The 25034-nt window shown below is 33.7% G+C and overlaps 4 protein-coding genes across 6 annotated transcripts; 3 read left to right on the top strand and 1 right to left on the bottom strand.

Annotated features, from left to right (window-relative positions):
* Nucleotides 1-143: 143 nt before the first annotated feature.
* On the bottom strand, nt 144-4895 carry LOC145642138 (F-box protein CPR1-like). Its single transcript, XM_081693233.1, has 2 exons — nt 4698-4895; nt 144-1512 (listed from the first exon to the last, which is right to left on the bottom strand). The coding sequence occupies exon 2, from the start codon at nt 1501-1503 to the stop codon at nt 214-216; it is 1290 nt and encodes a 429-aa protein (XP_081549359.1). The 5' UTR covers nt 1504-1512; nt 4698-4895; the 3' UTR covers nt 144-213.
* Nucleotides 2319-6717, top strand: LOC145555433 (carbon catabolite repressor protein 4 homolog 1-like). Its single transcript, XM_081617176.1, has 7 exons — nt 2319-2606; nt 2702-2779; nt 3286-3483; nt 3564-3652; nt 5892-5988; nt 6171-6327; nt 6554-6717. The coding sequence occupies exons 1-7, from the start codon at nt 2319-2321 to the stop codon at nt 6715-6717; spliced, it is 1071 nt and encodes a 356-aa protein (XP_081473302.1).
* A 1834-nt stretch (nt 6718-8551) lies between these two features.
* LOC145556433 (D-amino-acid transaminase, chloroplastic-like) lies at nt 8552-11994 on the top strand. 3 transcript variants are annotated; one of them, XM_081618090.1, is made up of 6 exons: nt 8552-8831; nt 9066-9112; nt 9302-9480; nt 10184-10857; nt 11198-11333; nt 11553-11994. In XM_081618090.1, exons 1-5 carry the CDS (start codon nt 8642-8644, stop codon nt 11290-11292), a joined length of 1185 nt encoding a protein of 394 aa, XP_081474216.1. In that variant the 5' UTR covers nt 8552-8641; the 3' UTR covers nt 11293-11333; nt 11553-11994. The 3 variants fall into 3 exon arrangements, 2 of the variants coding, with proteins under 2 accessions (XP_081474216.1, XP_081474215.1); XR_014091856.1 differs by having other exon boundaries at nt 8553-8831; nt 11198-11369; XM_081618089.1 differs by lacking the exon at nt 11553-11994 and having other exon boundaries at nt 8553-8831; nt 11198-11519.
* Nucleotides 11995-14778: 2784 nt separating this feature from the next.
* LOC145642137 (TOM1-like protein 9) lies at nt 14779-24432 on the top strand. Its single transcript, XM_081693231.1, has 10 exons — nt 14779-15542; nt 18019-18097; nt 18584-18682; nt 18788-18901; nt 19093-19253; nt 19598-19679; nt 20418-20503; nt 21113-21304; nt 22644-23122; nt 23423-24432. The coding sequence occupies exons 1-10, from the start codon at nt 15442-15444 to the stop codon at nt 24043-24045; spliced, it is 2016 nt and encodes a 671-aa protein (XP_081549357.1). The 5' UTR covers nt 14779-15441; the 3' UTR covers nt 24046-24432.
* Nucleotides 24433-25034: the final 602 nt, after the last annotated feature.

The raw sequence follows: 25034 nt of genomic DNA, 5'->3' as shown, positions 1-25034 counted from the left end.
TGATCATAAGAAATATATATGGAGTATTTTTTTTTTAATTAAAAATAAGAAATTATATTTTTTTTTTTAAAAAAAAACATAAAACTTGATTAAATTCCAAACTTCCAACAAAATAAAGTACAAAGTATATTAAAATAGATGTATTGAGAGCTAGCTTAGTACTAACATTGAATCATTGATACAATCATGCAATACAATTATAAAAATTTTGCGCTAAGACGTTCTACTCCACCAATAATACAATATTCTCTTTCCTTTTAACTTCTTTTCCAATTTCTTTGGAAAGGTTGGCAAATTATTGTCTTTTGGTATATTTAATTTAACCTCTTCAACATAATTAGCTTTGGAAGCCCGCTGGCCCTCTGGATTAGAAACAAGGGTTCCTACACAAAGATTTACATAGCCGCTGTAGCCACTATTGATGCGACCTTCATATTGCTCCAACTTTTCATATTTGAGATCATACCAGACCAGATTAGGATGTTTAGCGTAGTGGAACAATAAAGCTTCCGATCTTGTACTCATATAAGCAATGGGAGGACATTCTAATGATACCAATTCCTTATTGTGGCGTGATACACGACACAATTTAGTCCATGATTCTTTCTTGATCCATACATCTATAAAATTCCAAGTTAAAAGAGATAGACAAAAACATCCATTCAAAAACGATAAATAGACACGAAGTATAGTATCATCATCAGGATCAGTATTTGGAAAACCCAAGTCCTCATCCTCCCATTCTTCTGTAGAAAGATTAAAACAAGCCATTCGAAGATGTATATTATCTTCACCCATTAAATTACCTTCGAAATCCAAATTTATTTGTGATACATCATCGACCCCTCGGAGAACACAATGTAGCATACCATTTCTATACATACTAGGGCATTGAGGAACATAAAACTTTTTTTGGAGAGGTACAAGTCGAGGCGGTTGTGAACAAGTCGTTGTCGTTGTTCTCCATGAATTCGAATTCAAACTATAAATCCAAACGTCTCTAACTTCTCCCAACATTATCACGACAATCTTATAATCAACATTTTGACTATCATAGCCAAACCCATATTCCATGCACCTATTATAATAATTCAGAACCGGGCAATTGCAATGGACTGGTTTAAAAATACAAGTTAATGGATTGAATATTATGAAGCCCTTATTATTACCGATCTCAAGGCAAACCAAGCCATTGCATGTACCTATAACACGAATGTCCGAACTAATACAATTTTTAGGCACCAAATTTAATTTAACAACTTGAGAGGGAGACTCAATATTTTCTCCAAGATAAAGGAATTCGCCTTGGGTAAAAATAAATAGACTATCATGAAGATGGGAATCGATTTCCATAGACTTCGTAAGATGATGTTGAATAAAAGGTGAGCTATTGATGAGATTGTACCACTCTTTGCATACACACTTGAACCGCAACAAAGATTTTGCTGGTAGCCTTGCCAAAATATCAAACATCACATTTACAGGAATATAGGATGACGCCATTGTTAGCACCTAAATAAAAAAATAAGTGAATAAATAAATAATACTAGTATACAATTAAAGCGTAGATGATTGCCTTCATATATGTATATAGGCACAAATAACAAAAAAAACCTACTCCCACTACAAGTATAATACTTCGTATACAAAGTATCTTTTACATTAAAAAAGATAACTTTTATTATAAAATAAAGTAGAATCTTGTTTCTTGATTTTTTTTTTAAAATCTCTATCTTTTACAGTACTGTATTATTAAAAAATATTAAAAAAAAGATAACTTTTATTATAAAATAAAGTAGAATCTTGTTTCTTGATTTTTTTTTTAAATCTCTATCTTTTACAGTACTGTATTATTAAAAAATATTAAATCTTGTTTTTTTTAAAGAAAGAATCTTATTTCTTGATTTTTTAATACAATAAAAAACCATAATAATTAAAAAAAGAGTAATCATTTTTTACAAGCATAAACTGTATTTGAAAAAATTCTGAAAAATTCTGAGACTCAAAATTCTTGTCAGTATTTGAAAAAATTCTGAGACTCAAAAAGACTTTCCATTTTTGTCAGAAGATCAGTCAAACGTTCTGTCAGTAATCAAACTCAAATAAACTTTCTTTTTCAAGAAAAGAAGTGTATCATGGAACGGTAATACTGTAAATTTTCTTTCAATGATTTCTTTTTTATTTTTTCCCAAAAGATTTATTGAACTTACCTAATTCTGATGATTCTGATGGTGATTTGCAGGAAAATTTAAACCAGTAATTATAAAATAAAGGTATTAAAATATAATGTATTGGCTGATCACTTAGCCAATACATTGATGTTTTCGACTTGTAAATCTACAGACTTACAATGGGAAGTTCGAAGGATAAAAATCATCCAAGAGATCAAATACTACCAGGCAGATGTAATTTGCATTCAAGAACTTGAATGCTATGGCCAGCAACACAATATTGATGAATTATTTAACCAAGAAATGAAGAAAATGGGATATATTTATGAAATTTCAGCCACCCAAGGACAACTATATACACAAAATGGGGAAACAAGGCTGGCCTGTGTCACTTTTTTCAAAAGTGACAAATTTCATTTACATGCTTCATTTCAGGTACAATCGTACACTTAATTCGCCATGTTTCACCAAAAAAGAAATCCATAACTTGCACTAAAAATTATCTATTTTTGTTAGATGATAATTTTCAGTTATCAGTTCCTGAGAATAAAACAATTTATGTGGGGTTTCCAATTCCAGACCATAAACCAACCTCAACAATGGCTAGTGTGAGATGGGAAGCATCTAATATTTTTTTTTGTCAGATTAATGTTTCCAACGGTGCTCAATTCAGTTGACCATGGGCTATTAGATATTTAGATCCATGGGCTCAATTCAGTTCTAGGAGTATCTAATATTATGTCTACTATTATGGCAATTAGATATTTAGATCCATGGGCTCAATTTGCAACCTAAAGTTGCTTAGGAGATTGGCAGCCTCAACTAGCTAACTTGTATCCCTTATTAACGAATTAATCAATCAATTACCAACCTTCCATTTCTTTAATTATTTGTTAAATTACAATAAATTGCTTAATCTATTACAAATAGACATGCAAAAATCCACCCATTTAGATGGCTGACTAGCTGTAATACTCCTAGATCTAATGCAAAAATCTAAATGAGTCATACATTATGCTAGTACTGGTTTGGAAGCAATATATGAGGATGGACTACATTATTGTCATTATATTCTCACCTAATCCTAAATGCAGGAAGTGTTTTTATTTTGTAGATTAAATTTCGTGAGATAACAACGGACTTCCTACGCAAACACAATTTTCCGCCTGACACTCAAAGGCGTTTTCAGGTAGATAGTGCTGGTCTTGCCCTCATTTTAGATTACAATCATGGCAAAAGTAAAACACGCTTATGCATATCAAATGTGCATATTGTATCCAGCCCTCAACTCCCTGATGTGAAGTTACTTCAGGTAATTATTTGGTATTCTACTAAATTTTGATTTTGGTTGTAAATTACGGTTTCTTCTAATGATAATTTCTGTTTTCTTAGGTCTACATGCTGCTGAAGGGGCTTGAAACAATTAAAGAAAAAAATATCCCCATCATCGCAACAGGGGATTTCAATACGCTTCCTAAAAGGTACTCTACAGTCTACACCTTCCTAGATGATTTTTAAAATCAGGGCATCATAATTGAACATGCTAGGCATCACATAAGCAACTGTCAGACAATTTAGGCATCACAATCAAACCCACAAGGCCATAAGCATCATAAACAATTAAGGCAACATAGATGATCATTAAAGGCAACACTAGGCATCATATCCAAACCCACAGGTATAATAATTCATAAACAATATATGCATCATAAATGAACATCATAATTCATCATAAACATGATAGGCAGCATAAACATGCTAAAGTATAGCATCACATAAACATGATACGGAGTAACTATTAAATCAATTCTATCATGCTCATAATCACCTCCATCAATCACACAAAAACACACATAAATCCCCTGGCCAGCAAGAGATCACACTTGCTGGCATCCAATATATTCTCAATACAACTAATCTAATCAAAATATGCTTAAATCAACCAATTACAGAGATCAAACTAGGGAAGAATACTTAGCTATGTCATTCACATTAATCAAGTAATTTGGGATCAACAAGGGACTTGATTGACTGAGGAGGAACACCACCAGGACCTTCAACGTTTAGGGTTTTGCTCATCACAACAACAGGCCGAACCCAGATCACCATCACCAAATTTTTTTGGACATTTAATTACGAAAACCGTGAAAAACCCTCAAATTAATATAAACTCACGGATTCGAACAACGAATCGCCTAAAAAAACCCAGATCTCGAATTTTAGAGGAGAGTGAAACTGAATAGTAATAAAAAAACGTAGATCTACTCGAATTCAGCAAACCAAATCACAAATTAACAGAGGGTTTTTGTAGAAAGGACTATTACGTGCTGAAAAATCAATTTTTTTTAGAAAAAATTCAGAGCTTGATTGCTAGAAATCAAAGAGAAATTGAGGTTGAAGATGAGTGTAAACGAAGATAACCCTAATTGACGAACGCAAAATCAATTAAAGAGGAATATAATTGAATTTGGGGTTAATCATTAACGGGCAAAATAAAAAATTATGACAGAAAATTTAAAAGCTTACATCAATAATGAGATTTGCCCCCTTCTTCTTCTTCTTCTTCTTCTTCACTTAATCTGTTTCGAGGCGAGAGAATGAGGTTTTGAAGGTGTGAGGAGAGAGAATTTGGTTCAATTTTTAGAGTGTGCGGTCTGCCCCGTGATATTAGGGTAAAACTGCCTTTTTCTTTTTTTTTTTTTTTTTTTTTTTTTTGAGGGCAAAACTGCCTTTTTCTTTATGTCCTTTTTTTTTTTTGTTTTTTTTTTTTTGTTTTTTTTTTTTTTTTTTAGGTACAAGAGAGAGGTAAAGGGAACAATAATTTAAATAGAAAATATTAAGTTAGTTCAGATAAAAAAAAAATTCAAATTTTTTTTTATTGTTTTATACTTTGTTTTTATTGTTAAATATCTTCAATTTTGTAATAAAAATTATGTACTTTTATTAATAAAATTTTACAGATCATCATATTTGGTCAAATCAGATGATTGCATCAAATCAAATCATATCATAAAAACAAGATAACTAAACAAGCCAAATAAAGGAAAAATTAAACAAAATATAAACAACCCAACAAAGAAAATTAGATTTTCCTTTAAAAAAAAATCCTAAAATGATCTTTATTACGACTACTACATTATTTTAAAAAAGGGATTATTGCCTGGGACCATCTGACTACATGAGGCAAGCGCAAGCCACCCCACTTAGCACTTATTAATTTACTCCGTATCATCCAAGGGAACCGTCATTTTGATCTGAATTAAACCCATAATTAGCTTGTTAATAGCAATCTCACATTCTCGTTTAAAAAGAAGAGCAATCTCACATTCTCATTCACATTATTGTGCGGGTGTGCCACATGAAAAATATATATATATATATATTTTTTTTGACAAGAACATGAAAAATATACTACTCCGTATTCCGTACATCCAATTAGTTGTGAATCAAATTTCTTATCTTAATTTTACTTTTTTTTAAAAAAAAAACTCTTATTTTTTTAATTTGATGCATAAGTAAATTTCTTATCTTAATTAACCAAACTATATATTATATATATAAAAAAAAAACTCCTTCCATTCCTTTTTTTTTTTTTTTTTTTTTTTTTGGTTTAAACCCCTTTCTTATCTTTTTTTCATCCCTTTCTTTCTCTTATTTTCCTTTATAATAATAAAGATGTCTTTACCTATTTGCTACTAATATTAACTTTGTACTTTTCAGTGACCCATACAACCTGATCACCCAGGGAAAGCTCGTAGCTCCTACGGCAGAAGACCTTTGTGGCATCGGGAGATTTTTAAAACCTACCATCCGATTGGTATTCAATTATTCATCTCTAATCTTAAAAAAACGTTATCTTTCCAAATTTTGTAACATCATAATAAATAATAATAATAATAATAATAATAATAATAATAATAATAATAATAATAATAATAATAATAATAATAATAGCATTAATTGTTAATGCTAATGTGTTAAATTTGTTTATAATTATAGGAAAGCGCATATGCTCAGCTTCTTAAGTGTGGCCGGGCAGCGATAGGTTCATCGAGGTTCATGGATTTGGAAACCGGTGAACCAATTTTCACAACTTCTAGGAAAGAGGCTTCTGGATACGTCTTTAAAGGCACGTTAGACTACATATTTTACTCTGGTTAGTGTACTCCTTATTTATATACTCTATCTTTTTAGTTTCAGTTTATAGATTTTGGCTTCGAATATTTTCAAATAATCTACCAAATGTGATAAAAGAAACATATGCAATATCAAGTACGAATGAGGGAGTATATGTTTATAATATGTAATACAAAATTTGTTTACTCCCGAAACAAATGTTATATAATATTATTAACATATCATGCTTGTTTTTGTAATGACAGGAGACGACTTTTTAGTTGTCGGCCTTTTGGACCTGATAGAGGAGACGCACCTGCCTTCCTCGGAGTGGCCATCAGACCATATCGCTCTAATGGCCAATTTCAATTGCAAAAGGCGACAACGTTCCAAGGATGTTACTAGTAATCCTTGGCAAGTTTGCGACTAGGTGTTAATTATTAAAAATGGATAGCTAGTATATTGTATAGACTACGTATTAGGTATGTAAGAATATGTAAAGCATAGTTTTTCGAGTTTAAGTGATTCGAACTTGCGAAGTATATTGAATTATTGATAGACATAGTTTATATTTGTTTTTTTGATAGGCATGGTTTATACTTAACTTTTGGAAGGCGTAAACTTAGATTAATTGATAGTGGATTTTTTTATTTTAAATTTTTTCATTTTTATGTTGTCATTTATTATATGTTGCAGTCAAATTCTTGAGAGTATTATGGGTCTATGGTACTATTCACTACTATTTCCTCCTTTCTTGTTAATGTTACAACAAAATATGCATTCTAATTTTTTTTACAAATATTGTAAGTTTGTAACAATTTCCACTTTAAGATTTTTCACAAATATTGTTATATTACTCGTAGTATATTTGCATATGTTTATTCTTTAATCTCTATCTCTCTATTAGTCACATAGCTCCTGGCCCTATAAATTCAATTTATCTCTCTATTTCTCTATTTATTTTAGATTTCATGTTTTTTCTCATTATATTGCTGCAATATTTCTAAAATATATAGAGGAAGTATAAGATACATTAGGGTGATGAGTAAGTTGTTAATGCTCAGGATTTAATTTACCCCATATCACACTCAAATTATTTCAACTCTTGCATCTAGCTTGAAAGTACTATAAGATAACATTAGGTTAATGAGTAAGTTGTTAATCTCCATATTACACACTGTACATTTATATCAGAGTTGCACTATAATTCTAGGGTGGGCTAACTTATATCACTACTACAAAGTACAAAAAAGCCCTTAAAGAACTGTTAAAATATGCCTTAAAATATAGGAAAATTCATTTTAATAATCTTAATTATGATTGATTTACTTTTAATAATTCCTATTATCTAATAATCCCAGCTTTGTTATCACTTTGCTTCTAGTAATCCCAATGAGGCAATGACCACTTTGCTATCATAGGAAATGTTACCTTTTTTTTTTTTTTTTTTTTTTTCAAAAGGTCAATTTCCTTATAAGTAGGAAAGCTTGCTTGAAGTATAATCAAACCCGCTATTCAAAAAAAAAAAAAAAGTATAATCAAACCCTTGTCACAGACTTACAGGATGGAAGGAGTAAACTAAGTAAAATTGACTAAGATATTATTTTTGGCTAACATTTATTGCTAAACTACAAACTTTTTTTTTAAAAATAAAATAAAATATTGATCCGATCCATTAATAAAAAAATCATACAACATCTACAAAGAGATTAAAATTTAATAAATACATGATAATTGAATCAAATAAAAACATCCTTACCTACTATTATTGTTGCAAATTGTACATTCTTCATACCCTCTTATCGCTGTGATTTATAACCTTCTTTGACGAGAGGGTCTATCAATCTGTTGTAGCTGTGAAAAAAAATTCCGTCTAATTCATTTGATTGTAATCGAACGATTAACCTTTTCTTCGATCCCGCACAAATCTTTACGCATGAAACAACTTGTACCATACTAACCCAATATATGGAAAGGGAATGGGAAAGTCTAAGGGGGGTGGGGAATGGAGTTAGAAGGATTTGGGGTAATGAGGAGGGTAAATGGAATTATTAACAGTGTTAAACAAACATCAACAAAGAGAATCGATCAAGTTGATTCCCATTCCCTTTTCTGATTATCCCCAACCAAACAACCCCTTATTACCTTCAAATTTATTGATTCAATAACAAAATCATAAAGAAACTTAAGGAAAAAGGTCGAAAATAGCCAAATTTCCAGAGAAATTTAACTATTTTTGGCCTATGGGTGGACACCGAACACGGGAAAAGTCAATACCAATAAACAAAAATCGCCTATTAACATTTACACTTCCCTCTACCCGCCATTCCGCCAGGCCAATACTGAATACTCCCATGGCTGCTTGGCCTGCTTCTCTTCGAATTTCCCCAAATCAAATAGCACATAATCAACTAATTTACAAGAATTACCAGCTGTATAATTCCCAGTTTTCTGCTACAACAAACCACCCATTTCGTCGATTTAGGCTTCCAAGCTCTCATCTTGGAATTGTTAGACTCTCAAATCAAGCTCAATCATTAATTAGTAAGTCCAAAATCCTACAGTACCTTTTTTTTTTGGGTTTATGATAATTTCCTTCAATTATCACATTTACTACTGTACTTAGTTAGCTTGTAAAAGTTGTAATTAAACTTGATTGTTGTTTGTTGTACACTTGTACCAAATTCTTGCTATTCAGTGTTAATATCTTGTCAGTTGATTAAAGTTGCGAATTTTATTTATGTTTATTATTTAATGTAAAGAACTTTGTTGTGACAGATTTTACAACCCCAATTATAGAAGTTCCACTTTTATCATGTGAAGAGGTATGATGTATTCTTTTTATGTAAATTGTTACTTGTTAGGTTAATTGGTAATATCATAAATTAGACTAATAATACAGTATCTTAATTGGTCAATATGATCCAGAAGTTAATTATATACTTAGAAGCAAGTCTGTTTCTCCTATGATAATTATTGGAAGTAAAAAATTTCGATTTGTTGGAAAATTTCAGGCAATTGAGAGGTTAAGATTGAGTAGAGAGAGGCATAAGGGCAAACAGCAATTCTTGGCTATGTACTCTAGTATATTTGGTGGAATTACTACAGACCCTGCGGCGATGGTCATCCCCATGGATGATCACATGGTACATAGAGGTCATGGGATTTTTGACACCGCGACTATAGTGGAAGGGTATCGTTTATGATTCTTTGTTGGATGACATTACATTGTTTTATATGCTTTTGTCGAATTACTTTGATTTGATTAGATAATTTAGATTGTGCAAAAGAGGGGTTATGACTTTGTGTAGATAATAGTTTGGAAACTATGTTATATTCCTCCTCATATAGGATTGATTAGGTTCGAGTTATGCATAAGCTTGTAGGTGAATTGCCTGAATGTTGAGGGATTTATAGCAGCAGGGGAGGAAAGGGCAAAAGGTAGAAAATGACACAATACTCATTCTAATCTGTGCGGTGTAAACTTTGTGCATATTCGTCCTTGTATAGTATACGACTGGTTTTATACCATTGAATTAATTGTGTATAGACAATTACAATGTGCTTTATAGAGGGGTTAACTATCCATCTATGAGTTAGTTCGAGGTCAACTTATCGAGTCTAACAATTGTGTTTGATGGAGGTTGTAGAGTTGAAGCTGGAGAAAGATCTAATGCCACAATTTTAAAAAAAAATCGAACTTAATTACTGAAAACGTATGATTCGTTAATGAAATGCCAAATGTATAATACTTGATGAAATGTCAAGTTTGGTTTTTAGCATTCTTTATTCTTAAGCAAAATTTTCTCTATTAATGATCTTATCAACGTTGATTAGATATCCCAGTTTACTCATAGGAAAGGACGCAGCCCCAATTTATTACTTCTTATGTGCAGTCATCTCTACGAATTGGATCAACACCTTGATCGTTGTGTGAGGTCTGCATCTATGGCAAAAATCAGTTTACCGTTTGATAGGGAAACCATGAGAAGCATACTGATTCAGACAGTTAGTGCTTCTAAGTGTAGAAATGGCTCTTTAAGATATTGGCTTTCTGCAGGACATGGTGACTTTCATCTCTCCCCATCTGGGTGTGCTGAGTCAACATTTTACGCCATTGTGACTCAAAGTTCAACCTCATCTGATCACACGGGGATCAAAGTAATTACATCTTCCATTCCAATAAAGCCTCCTGTGTTCGCTACAATGAAGAGTGTCAATTACCTTCCGAATGCACTATGCCAGATGGAAGCTGAAGAAAATGGTTGCTTTGCATCTATATGGCTGGATTCTGAAGGATTTGTTGCTGAGGGTCCAAATATGAATGTGGCCTTTGTCACGTATGATAAAGAGCTTATGATGCCAAGATTTGATAAAATCCTTAGTGGTTGTACGGCCAAGAGAGTGCTTAAGCTTTCACAGGAGCTGGTTAAGAAGGGTGACATTCGAGGAGTAAGCACTAGGGATGTGACCGTGGAAGAAGGGAAAAAGGCTGAGGAGATGATGCTTTTTGGCAGCGGTGTCCTAGTGCGTCCAATTGTTCAGTGGGATGACCAGGTCATTGGTAATGGTAAGAACTTTGTTTTGTTTAAATGCTCTTAAGGTTTATATGTTACAATGAGAAAGTAGAGATGTTAGCTCTGATTATCCTGGTAAAGTCTCTAGAGGCTAGTACATTAGACTTGTGGTTAGAACCTGTCTGCGTTGTTGTTGATCAGCTCAGTAACGTACAGAAATCATAAGAATTTGGATTTAGATATGTGTGACAGTGTCTACTCGGGAAGATATCACATGATGCTTAACGTTATTCATACATTTACTATTTGAGTTTTAATTTCAGAAGCGAAAATTGCGACATAAGCTATGTCTAAACATCGGTTAATGCCTTTGTGGTGCTGATTATAATGCAGGAAATGAAGGTCCTGTTGCTCGAGCACTTCTTGAACTCCTTCTGCAGGACATGAAATCAGGCCCATCAACAGTTCGGACACCTATTCCTTATTAGTCACAAAGAGCATTATGCATTGTTTTTTGCTCGAGTCAATGGTAGGAAAAAAGATCTCAGCAAGTTCCCATCAGCATGTAAATTGACCTCTGTATTATTGAATATTCTTCTGATTGCTTGCAATTATAATGTGATCTCTTCTGTATATTAGTATGGTACTTGTGATTACGTAGCTATGTACTATTCTGGACATCAAAAGCTTAATAATATTGTGCATTTTGGACTTACTTTTGCCTTTTTTCTGGTCCCCTCTCCTACAGATAAAAAAAGGGCCAAAGGAGATGGTGCTTATGGGCAGAGTGGTTGCTATGTACTGATGTGTTGGAGCATCCAGTTATTCAGTGGGATGAATAAGTTTCCTGCTATGGTTGATGTTAAGAGGGTACGTCTTTTTTCTTCTCACCATTAAAAATATAGAGGTTAAGAGAAGAGCTGTTAAGGTTAAAGAACGGCTACCCAAGTTCAATTAACAACTGGTAAGGGCAAAAAAGTTCAGCTAAAGGCTAATAGGCGGATTAGACGATGGCTGTATTATATTTTCCTTTCTTTCTGTTGACGTTTCCTTTCCCTAAAGGAAAATTTGCAAAGAGCACAAGTTGTTTTTGCTTTATAGTAAAGTTTCCTCCCATATCAACCCTAGCATAATTTTTTGTTGTTAAAGATCAGTTGAAAAAGCTATTACAAGAATAAAGAATTATACAAGGAGCTGTACACTAGAATGACATACTAATTTCCTTATAATACTTTGTTTACTTCGTATTTAAGAGAAGTAAGAATTACTTTTGGAAATGAGAAAGCATCTAGCATCTCTGCATCATAAACAATGTTTGGTTTTAACTAAGCTTATCACGAACCCAGCTTCGCCTTCCTTCATTCCTTCATTCCATCCAAAAGAGATGCTTTAATTTCTCTTTGAGTCCTTAACCATATCATTGTCGTTAATGCTGATACTAAAGTCGTTTAAGGTTTTCTTCATTCAAATACAGAGTAAATAATACTTTTTTGTCCCTAAATAATAGACCACATATGACTACGAATACTTAAAAAGAAATGTGTAATTATTAACTTATTATTATGAAGTGCAATATATAATGCTATATTGAGTGCTCCATGACACTTATTGCATATAGGATGCTGACATTGCATGAGCTTTCAGAGGCTACAAATGGACAAACATATTATAAAGTCCACCAAACAATTGAATTGAGATTTAAGGAGGAGAAGAGAAGTAATGTGGCATAGTGGGATTCCATAAAATAAAGTTGGTATGTTGGTGGTAATCCTATCCCCACCAAAGTTAAGGATTTGTTCACATCAATCTTCAATCTTCTTAAACTTTCATATTTTGTCAATTATATTGTTCATGCAACTTTTACAATGTTTTTCAATCTTTTCTTTGCGTGGATTTTTATTTATGGAGTTTTGAAAAAGAACGAAAACTAAAGTTTAAGCAATCTTCATACAAAGAACTCGCACAGAAGTATTGGAAGTCTAATCAAAACCTAAAAGCGACAATAGCACATAATTACGTAATAAATACAATACATCATGAATTGAAATTCATAATGCATGAAATAGAAACGTTCATGTAATAACACATCAACAATAAAAGGTGATCATGAATGGAAGAACCAACTACGATAAACCCAACTCATCACAATCATCAAGACCGAACCTCCATTTTATTTTAAAGGTAAGAAAAAATATAACAGAATAATAGAAAGCTTTTATCACGAGGAGAATTTAAAATTCCTGATATTTTAATTAATCGTCGCACCTATCCTAAATACAAATAGTACTCCGTAAGAATTAAGATCATGTTTTAGGCTGGATGGAAGACAACGAACATCGATTCCATGGCACATGCACTATCCTGCTATACAATATTTGATGCCAACATGCTACTACAAGTGGCATAAATTAATACATAACCGAGCAAGCAAATCAATCAATTGGTCTTAATTAAGCCTATCTTTAAGGTTATTATTATGATCATAATTGAGCCTTGGCTAGCAGCCGTAACAGGAAATGTAATTATTGCCAGTCAATGCATATCTGACATGGACAAATCTACATCTTCCTATATGATTATTTTTTCCCTAATTAACTAAAGCTAAAGCTAATTATATGAAATATTGCACTGAATATATTGATACATTGGAATTTAAGTCAATACATTTCCTCCTCTACTTTATTTGATCCGATCTCTTGTAAAACAATGTGTTAAACAATATTAAATCGAGTATAATGTGTACTAAAATGTTAAATCTCATATATGTGACTTCAGATCAATATACATTTTGAATTAACAATAAAAAATACGAAGTAAAAATTATACTTGTATATTTTCGTGTATTTTTTGTGTGAAATTCTCACTTTGATGGATCACATAAATAGTCTTTCTTAGTGGGGTATTATTGGGGAGTTTGCAAGTGAATTATTCATAGCTTGGACCATAGTTATCAGTTTGTATTCGTTTGACAATAATCTTTCACTATCAAGGTTGGTCATCAATGAGAAAGAGGTTCAGTTTCTTCTACCTATGCTTGTCCATTTTAGTGGAATGGTCAGTTAATATAGTACGATACCTACTATTGGCATGTGATGATATTACTTATTAGATGAATCTTCTGATTATTTTTACTACATAAAATGTCAATAAAAATAAAAATAAAAATTCATCACATAGTGGACTAGTGTAAGACATTGTAATATACAGATTACACGTTAATTTTGTTAAACTTAAATTATTATAATGATTAAAATTAATTTTATACTAATTACTTGTATAATACTTTTGTAAAACTTCTTTAGTTGTTTGTTCTTTAGATTGAACCTACAAATTCTCACTCTATTATTTGCAAATGCTTTAAATTCAAATTTAATTTAATGATCTTTAACATATGCAAGTATAACCGCATTGTGAGATCAAATTGTTTATTTTCTAAAAAATTTGCTATGAAACTTTATGCAAAATGTCCGTATCCATGTAATCAAACAAAAAAACTTATTACATACGTAGTATATATCTGTAAAACCATCAATTAACTTACTGAATAGATTGACATGAGATAAAAAAGAATGCTTTCAATGTACACGGTGCATTGCTGGTGACGAAAGTCATGAGACCATGTTTGTTACGTAATATTTATGGTTAATCGATAACACTTTTCTCATAATGTTATATTGTAATATAATTCGTATCTAACTTTTATGGAGTATATCAATTTAGGTGATTTATGAAGAATAAAAAAGTTTCATTCCATAATCCATAGTTCCATACCCCGAGTGCATCTAGGCGCACAGGGCCTATGTATTTGGCATGCACATAGGAGGGTAATATGGGATTCGGTGGTACATTTTCTCTCTTATTTCGGTACAGTAGTACATTTTTGCGTACTTCTATACATGTAAACTGTACCATTTAAGTATAAATTATTTGAATAGTATGTATTATTATGCATATAGTGGTATTTTGTGTTATCATATTTTCTATGCTTGGATCTCCATTATTTTCATCCTATTTACATCCAAAATATATTGGGCGTATGCGCCAATATTTCTCCCCATGCCCCAATATAAATTGACTTCTTGATTTCATATATGGTGGCCCATTCTATATCACCTACAAAAATTACTCCTACAATGCAAAAACCATGCCGTCCAAAAATTAGTTACAAAACCGCTGAAATAAACAAACAAAAATAAAATAAAAATTCCAATCCAACGGCTCCAAGAAAATTTCCGGCATAAATGACGTAACAAAATCACACGTGTCACAATCTTCTCCTTTCTCCTTCCTTTTTTCGTGTTATATGAAAAAGAAATAACTATGAATTTCATTTTTGAGATGATCTCACATTTTTAATTTTCCCTATCGAATCCTCCAAGAGGGAGGAACAGAGGAGAGAGAAAGAGTGAGGAGAGAGAAAATTTGAAAATTATCGAAACTTTGATTTCCATTTTTTTTTTTATTTTAGGGTTCATAATCCGATCCAGTGAGTGGAGTTTTTACTAATCGGAGATTTCGCCGGAGAATTCTTGATTATCCGGTGAAATTAGGTCGCCGGAATTTGATTGATTACAATTTGTTTGATTTGATTGAAAATTAGTTGAATTTTGGAAGATTGAAGAAGAATTTCGATAAAAATGGTGAATTCTATGGTGGAAAGAGCAACGTCCGATATGTTGATCGGACCTGATTGGGCTATGAACATCGAGATCTGTGATATGCTTAATCAGGATCCTGGGTAATTCAATTTTTATTCTTTTGTGATTACTGTTTGATTGTTTTATGATTGGTAATTAGGTTATTTTGAATGTTTAGAGCTAGGTTAATTGTGATTTTAGTTAAATTGTTTAGATGGGAAACTGCTATTTTGGGAATTGGATATCATGAGAAGAATTGGGTTAGTTTTACATGATTAGAGTTGGAGGATTTAGTAGAAATGGTTAATAATTTGGTTGATTTTCATGTGGTTGTAACCTGTATTGCTTGTTAATTAGGGTTGATTGTCTAACGGCTATTATATGTAGAATAATGGAGTGGTGAGCCTTTTTAGTGTGCTTTAATTGGTAATGGAACTGTTATATGGAGTGTTTCTATATTTAGCCGAGAATGGAGCGTCATTTTACGGGGCAAGTGGTAATCTTGAACGTTATTCTACTGCCAAAAGGACTCTCAAGAGAGTGTTGTGCATCTTTGTAAAGAAGGCACTTGGGTGCTTTGTAAATGGACTCTTAACAATTTGATATGCATTATGGATAAGGGATTAAGGGCGCATTCATGATTAGGAAACTTGTGGGAATGATGCAATCAAGGGGAGTGTAAGTTGGTACCGTGACAGGGAACTGTGTTGATTTTAGACAGTGGCTTACAAAGTACAAAGTACATGAAATGGTGACTTGAATCGTTAGTTTCAGTGTAAAAGACTGTGTATACAAGGTATACTCAATTAATTTGGTAGTCAAATGTGTGGGATTTTAGACTCTGGCTTGATACTTTCATAGTGATCCTGTGGTGTTCAGTTTCTGGTCAGAACAGCATTTGTGCATCTTGTTGAGAGCCATGATATCACTCAATATATTGTATTTGACACTCACTTCTTTAACACATATCTTTTATGCATAATGAACCTGTGTTGGTCTTTACTTGTATGCATGGGACTTGCACTTCAGCAAAACCTACTCTTGATTGAGACGTAGAGGATTCTATTTTGTGGACTGTGTGGCTAGAGCAGAGTCGACGTGTATTTCATGAAATGGCTGTCACATATGCTGTGGGATAAAGTCGTCTTGTCAGCTTCTTTAAGGGCTAAAGCGGTGGGTGCTGACCCACATTATTCTATAGGGAGATTCTAAGAAATTGGGATAATATGTAGCTGTGATAATTTGGGTTATTTTATAAGGACATCTTGTACTCTTATTGTACTTTGGTGTTTGTTTGGTGCAGTTCTACTCAAATATATACTTACCTAAAAGAAAATACTTTGTTGTGTGTCTTTTATTTCAAGAGTCTACATATTTTTACTAGCCACTAATTTTAATAGTACTACCTCCATTACAGGTTATGTGCAACGATTAGACATTTTCCCTCTCTGCTTTATGTCAAATCGTTGCGTATAACCTGTAACGGAGGTAGTATATGAATTATTATTGTACTTGATAGTACGTTAAATTGTAATACTTATCATTTAAGAAGAGGCATTTGGATGTTCCACATAGATGTGGACAGGTGATACTAAGGGGTGTAGAAATAAGTGATAAAGGAGGTAGAACTGAGATCTGTGGGAGCTACTGTTATCCTTGGTTTGATATTATGGTGCTTTAGAAATCGTTCAGTATGATGTTTTTGGATGTGCATAATGTGGGTGTTACTTTAGCCTTATACCTTCTCTTTTGTGTGTTTACTCATGATTTCACATCTTTGAAGCTGCAACTGGTTTCAAAAGTTTTATTTATTGTTGTCTTTCTATTAGCTTCTATTGAAGGGGTTAAAGGATAAGGTGCACTTTAGCATTTCTATTAAACAAAAAAAAAAATTAGGCATTTAATTTAACAAAATATTCTATGACTGATTGCAGATAATGAATATTAGTTATAGAATGTATACAATTTTCAGAGTAACCCATCATATTCCCATATTATATACTCCCTCCATTCTCTTTTGTTCTTACCAATTTCTGTAAATACATAATTTTAGAACAATTTGAAAAAGGTGAGTGGGTTTAAAATTAGTAGAGTAAACTAAGAGAGAGGGTATAGAAAAGTGGGTGAGTGTGTGGAAAGGTGAATTAAGTAAGAGGGGGTGTGTGGAAAGGTGTAATTGTTCTGGGATATGAGGGCAAAGATGATAAAGGATTAAAGGGGCATGCTTAAATTAGAGTAAAGCTATGTGAGTAGAACAAAAAGGAGCAATAAATGGAAATTGAGTAAAACAAACAAGAACGGTGGAGTACAATTATTATTAGAAAGGAACCAAGGAATTAAGAACATTAGGCAATGTAATGCGAATTATGTAATTAGCTAGAAGGACATCACTTTGTTAGTTGCCCCTGTGGAATATCTCCTACACTTGTTACCTTAAGCATAGCTTTTGACACTAAGGCCAGTGTCCTATATGAGTTTTGTTGCTAATAGCTAGGTCTGATGTCTGCTGTTGTCTGTAGATAATTTTTTATGCAAATGGATTTTAATGGTTAAGTGTTGCTTCTTTTGGCTATCCAGGCAAGCTAAGGATGTTGTGAAGGGCATAAAGAGGCGTATTGGGAGCAGGAACTCAAAGGTTCAGCTTCTTGCTCTAACGGTGAGCATCTTACAGAAATATTAACTGTAATTTTTCAGTTTGAGCTGTTGTAACGTTCATGCTTATTCTTCCCAATTGTTGTCTATCCTTGGGTAAGGTCGTGTACTTTCTCTCACACCACCTTTGGAAGGATAAATATGGTTTTTTAAAAAAACCTTTTATTCTAACAGTATTCTTATTTATTGTCTCATAGTTTATTTATGATTAATATTATGTTGCCATTTAATTGACATGGGAGCAGAAATGAGTTATGATTCCTTGATTATTTTTGTTGGCTTGTGCTTGCTTATTTCTGTAAATCTTAATTTGTCATGTTTTTCTATTGTGTTAGCAAATTAATTGACCAACAGATCAATGGACAGAGGTAGTCTTATTTTAGCATATCTTCTTAGTTTGCAAAAAGGCATGTTGTCTGTTTATACCTTGTCTTCTTCGTATGTTGCAGTGAACTAAATTGGTTATTTTATCTGCATACTGCAAATGTAGCTGCTGGAGACAATTGTAAAGAACTGTGGGGATATCGTACATATGCATGTAGCAGAGAAAGATCTACCTCACGAGATGGTGAAAATTACTAAAAAGAAGGTCTGGGAATTTTGTTATGATTTTAAAAAGAGCAGATGACTGTTGCTATATTGACTTTTCCGTTTTTGAGGTTTTGGCTCATGTTACTTTTTATTTTTGTTGTAGCCTGATTTTCATGTCAAGGAGAAGATATTGATTCTTATAGATACTTGGCAAGAAGCTTTTGGTGGACCCAGAGCACGATACCCGCAGTATTATGCTGCTTACCAGGAGTTATTGGTATTTTTTTTTTTACTGTTGCCTCACTTGTTTTGACTCTAGAAGGGTTAAATCTGTATTATGTGCTAAAATGAGTATGATGCATTTCTTTTTTTTCCTTTTTTCTTTTTCCGTGCTGTGGTTTCATGGGACTTTCCTGATATAGTGCTTTTTTTTAATCATTGTATGATTATATGCTTCTTTTGTATCAGCGTGCAGGTGCAGTTTTTCCTCAGAGAACAGAAAGGTCGGCTCCTGTATTTACACCGCCACAAACACAGCCTTTGTCTAATTATCCTTCAAATGTGCTCAATTCAGAGCAGCGTCCAGAGTCAGCAGAGGCTTCTGCAGAGACTGAGTTTCCCACCTTAAGGTTTATTTTCTAACCTCTTTTAGCCATAGTTTTGAATGATCATTTTTTTTTTTTTGTTCTCCCCCTTTTGAGTAGGATTATGTTATTTTGTTCCTCAGTTTTCAAATATTTAACCCTTAGATGTTGTAGTAAAACTATTCAAGTAAATTGAGCAAATTCACTGAGGGGCAGAGGAATTTAGTCTTTCTGGCATGCTAGTGTCCGATGAGCTCGAATTCATCTGCCGAGCAAGGGGAAACCTTTTTCTATTTTATATTTTAATAATATTATAATCAAAGAATAGCATTAGATTTACCCCCTAAGGATTCTTTGTTCTTTGTACTTATTGTTTCCCTTTTGAATAGCTTGTCAGAAATGCAGAACGCACGAGGGATTATGGATGTCTTGTCTGAAATGCTAAGTGCAATTGATCCATCTAACAAAGAGGTAAATGTTGTTTATTATTTGTAGTTGAAAATTATAGCAATATGAGAAAGGTATATGTCAACACTACTTCTTTAAGCTTTTAGGAAAATGGTCTTTTGCTAGAATAGAAGGTACCTCTTTCAGAAAATTTTGCACTACTTGTGAACAGTAACATAAAATCGAAGGGCCTTATTTGTAAACTTTGTTAATCACATGAGTATTAGTCATAATACTCCTTGCCAACTGCTGTTTGTTATTTATCAGCAGGTAGATGCTAGTTATCCTTTAATTAGATTGATTTAAAGGTGTTCAATAAAATTATTTGTTGAGGTAGTGATTAACTGTATTGATATGACAAACATTGATCTTGAATTAAAGGATATCTTTCTTCCATCAATGCTAAGAATGGGCACTATCCAAGGCAGGATCTTGTTTTTGGGGGAATTGTTTTATGGAAAACATCTCTTGCAATAACAGAGAGCCTGATTTCATTTGTGATTAGGCCACTTGAATGTCTAAAACTTTAACTAGTATGTGCTACACAAATACGGAGTTGCAATTATTATAAACGGTTAGTTAAATAGGCCATTTTTATTATAAGTTACTCTATTTCCTAGCCAGAAAGGTTAATTTTTGGCTCTGTATTGGGAAATGAGCAGCTTTAAATTTCTAATGACATTTTTTGAGAAGTACTGCTTCTGTTGGTATTTTTATTTGTCAATTTATGGTATTTATTTCTTCTCCTGGCAATCTTTGCAGGGCCTTAGACAGGAGGTAATCGTTGATTTGGTAGAACAATGCCGAACATACAAGCAAAGAGTTGTGCATTTAGTTAATTCAACTTCGTAAGGCCTACTTCTCTCACATTGCTCTTGGAAATTTGGTGTATGGGGAGGGGGGGGGGTATCATTTGTTTTATTTTTTTAGTTATGCTTATTAGTTAACCTTTTTTTTTTTTTTTTTTTTTTTGCTCTTTAGATTTTGTAGATTTTTAATAGAGAACCTATTGCCAAGATAGAATCGGCTCATTTAGGCATCTATGCATGATATTTTGTTAATTATTTAAAACAATTTGTAAATGCTTTTTTTCCGAACTAAAATTGCAGTAACAAGAGTTATCATCCATAGCTGTGCATTTGCTTTGTTCATCAAGCCAAACTGCTAAAGTGTATACTTTTATAGTTATTCTGCTCTCTGTTTCTGCCTTGCCCCGGCTTAGCTCTCCACTGATAAAAGGCTGATTATGTACACGATTAGGGTGTGGTAGTAAGGTTTTATTAGTTACTCTTAACTTGTACTACATATTGTACTTGTGTCTGTGTAGTTGATATTTCTTCTTCTGATGGGATTGGTTGCAACTTCTGAAAGATCTAATAATCTGCTCAATTTTTGTGCTTGTAAGTTAGATTAGTTAGACTGTTGTTCTCTGAAGTTAAACATCATTCTGGTTTCAGGGATGAATCACTGCTTTGCCAAGGCCTGGCTTTGAATGATGACTTGCAGAGAGTACTTGCAAAGCATGAAGCTATTTCTTCAGGAATAAAAGTGCCGCAAGAGAACTCGAAACCTGAATCTAGTAAAGGGCTTGTAGATGTTGACGCTCCTTTGGTTGATACAGGAGAAAGCAGCAAACAAACTGATGGAAGGTACATCTGCATTGATTGTATAATTCTGAATTATATTGTCTGTTTGGCTTAACTAATTAGTAGTTATGTTTCTCGGTATTTACAATTTGTGTAAATGGCTTGGCCCGAACTTTGTATAGAGAAATTAACTGACATGTCTATGTTTGTTGTCATCACATTGCTTGTGCTTGGTATTGTGATTTATCTGTATCCAGCGGATGGGGCTTTGACAATAAAATGTTAACACAATGGGCCAAAGTGGTCTGACTAAGTTGACCAGGTCAGCTAGAAACCTATTGAATATTGGCTGTTAGGGGCCTGGAAATTCCTGTCAAGCATGGGTTAAAAACAAGGTTTAGACTGGGCTACTTGGTCTTGTGTAAAATACTAGGTTTTATATGCTGTAGACTGCTAGTATGGCTGGGATGCTTCAGAAATGTTCCTGGTATTTTTTTGACATTCCCATGTGCATATATCAAGTTTTGAGTGTGACCACTGACAGAGAGTATTTTTGAAGTACGTCAGGCAGACTGTAATATTAAGTTTTGACCAATTATATCCTGCTATTGATTGAAGGATTTAACTTCTGCATAACTTGTATAAATAATTAGCATTTCACTCATCTTATGTAAATTGCTTTTTTGGGATAAGTTGGAATAAATGTAAAATTATTTTAACTTTTTAGCTCGTTTAAGGGCTATCTCGAGGAGTGTCATCATTTGGGAATTATGAAATACAGCACCAAAAATTTTGATCATCTGAATTAATCATTCGCTTCCAATAATTATCAGTTAAATGATACACCTCTTCCCTGTCCCCCTAGTTTGGCATAGACTAGTGGTAGAACCAATTTTTTGAGGGTAATAATGAGCTAGGGACCTCCAATTTAACCTCACGACTTTTTAAGGTGCTTCTATGCTCACTTGGGTCTGTTATGGATGATTTTTGACCATTAATCTCTCAAATATAATTACTTGTTAAGAATACTAATTTTCAAATCATTTAATTCTTGCTGAGATTTATTACTTGAATTTGAAAGAATTTAATGGAAATGTTATTTGAACAATGTGGGCTAAGGTAGTAAGCTAGGCCAAAAGTGGTGGATAGTATTTTGGTTTATTTTGTAAGTTTCAAATTAAACCCAGAGTTTGGCTATGAGCAGTTTTATTTCCGGTATATCTACATTAATAGGATAGTTGACCATGGTATTGGTGACTTTGCCATAAGCTCACAATCTCACATGCATCACTGATTCACTCTAAATGTAAAAGTATTGAGCAACCCATTCAAATTTTACATTTAATTATGAATAACTCGTTTTCTACTTTTTTTTTTTTCTCATCGATATTATATTTTGTAGCTCTGCTTCAGGTGCAACTCCTCCAGCTCCCCAAGCAAATGGCTCTGCAGCCACAACAGACAAAGCATTGTCCAAAATTGACCTCCTGAGTGGTGATCTTTTAGGTGATGATTTTAGTACTCCAACTGCACAGGACTCGTTGGCTCTAGTTCCGGTGTCTGCACCTCCACCTTCAAGTCCTATTCCTTCTGAGCATAATGCTTTAGCTCTTGTCGACATGTTTTCGATGGACAACACTCCAGAATCCTCAAATTCTCAGCATGCCTTTTCTGGTGGACAAGGTCAGCCATATCCTTTGGGCCCAGAACATCCACAGCAGCATAATTTTCAACCAGGGCAACCAACACCATATGCAAATGGAATGGCTCCAGGTATGGGGCCGCCTCAGTATGAACAGGCAGGATATTCGCAACCTGCAGGAGCTTCCTGGAATCCGCAAGTTGCTCAGCAGCAGCGACAGCCTGCATCACCTGTCTATGGTGATTAACTCTTCTCTTTTGCTCTTTTGTAATCTATGATAGAGACTGAAATTTTTTATGGTAGATCTATGTTACTCTTCTCATTTTACTGCTAGCACATTGGTCACTTATTTAACAAAAAGCACCTTGGCACGGGTAATCAGCATCTGGTCTTTCACTTTGGGATAAATAGATGATCTGTAAACATTGCCCTTGTTGACACTTGTAGTCCAAGTTTGAATAGTATATAGGAGGTAGATCAGACTTGCAGTTATGATGTTGTTGCCTTTCACTGACATGTCATTACATTTGGCCTTTCAGGTCCTCAGAATGGAGGGTCATTGCCACCACCACCATGGGAGTCTCAGCCTGCTGATACAGCCCAGCCATTCACTCCTCAATATTCTTCTTCAATGCAAGCCTCGCCGGTAGCTGGCCAACAACCACCAAATTTCCAGGGTGGTGTGCATCCGTTTGCACCTCAACCTCCTGGAAATGATCAAGCTGTAGGAATGTACCAACCGCACATGGCAGGCGGTCATATGCCAGGAATGAATGTGCAACCTGTGATGAACCAAATGCCAGGCATGTTCCCTCAGCCTTATCAGGGAGGACAGATGATGGGTATGGTTCCTCAGGCAATGCCAGTTCCTCAGATGAACTCTATGTATCCAGCTCAAATGTATGGAAATCAAATGGCAGCTTACGGCTATGGTTATGCACAGCAGCCTGATGCTCAATATCTTGATCAGAGAATGTACGGTTTGTCTATGAGAGATGACAGTTCTCTGAAGAATGCTTCCAACCAGAATTCGATGGCTTCTTACTTACCTCCTATGAGGCAGAAACCTAAGGGAGACGATAAGTTGTTTGGAGATCTGGTTGATATGGCAAAATCGAAGCCAGGAGGAAAAGCCGCCCCTAGTAGGACCGGGAGTGTGTGATATCATGGCTTGTTATTGCATTATAATCTAGATGTTTTTGGAATATTAGCTTGCTTTGCTAACTTGACTCACTTTGGTTCATTTATTTTCCACCCCCTTTTTTTTTCTTTTTTCCGGGGAGATTTTCTGCCTTCCTCAACTGAAAAATTCTAGTATTCAAGTATATACGTCTTTTTTGCTATTTCACCCAAGTTTGAGCGTATCTCTATGTGGGCATTGAATTTGATGTACATCACCTTATAGTCAGGTTGAATTGACTTGGAGAACTCTTCTCCCTTTTTTCTCTTAAAATAAATTCTTGTAGTCACATTATTCACATTTTGCTTGTAATGAAAGCACTAGGTGATTGTTTAATACGTTTATTTTTTATTTTTACATTATTATTTTTTATTTCTGTTTTGTTTCATTTTGTAATCTAATCTTATAAACGATTCTCAAATTTGTGTACTGTGTTTACTCTGTTATTTGTATAGTATTTTACTATTTGTCCTTGGTTTTCTTGAAGCGCGAAAGCATTTTGAAAATAATAATAGCATGTCTAAGTATGGTTGAAGACATTTTGACATCAGTCGTCACATCCATCTCCATGCATTTATCGTCCAGTATGTTTAATGAGAAGATCAATAGAAAATACTATGCTGTGATCATTCATTTATGGAGTACGGTATAATTGACATTGCTACCTGTTGCCGAGCTGCAAAGCAAAGTCACTACTCACTAGGCTATTGATTTGAGAAACCTGATAAAGTTTGTTAAAGCATTGAAAATCGAAAGGGTATTTTGTTTCTGATTCACAAAAGGGGTGGATAGACTCAATGCGGATCACGTTCCCGGCAACCTGTAATATAACATCATCAGTGACTGCATATAGCATCAGTACGCCTTTAGAGAAATGAGGTAGAGTTTTGCTAGAATGGATGCAATGAGACTCAAATCAAGCCTCCAAGGCTAAAGTGACAATGATACTTACATTTTTATGATGACTGAAA

Source organism: Chenopodium album, chromosome 8 (assembly GCF_948465745.1).
Source record: "Chenopodium album chromosome 8, dcCheAlbu1.1, whole genome shotgun sequence".
In the NCBI taxonomy this organism is placed as follows: Eukaryota; Viridiplantae; Streptophyta; class Magnoliopsida; order Caryophyllales; family Amaranthaceae; genus Chenopodium; species Chenopodium album.
This window is presented reverse-complemented; position numbering and strand designations above follow the sequence as displayed.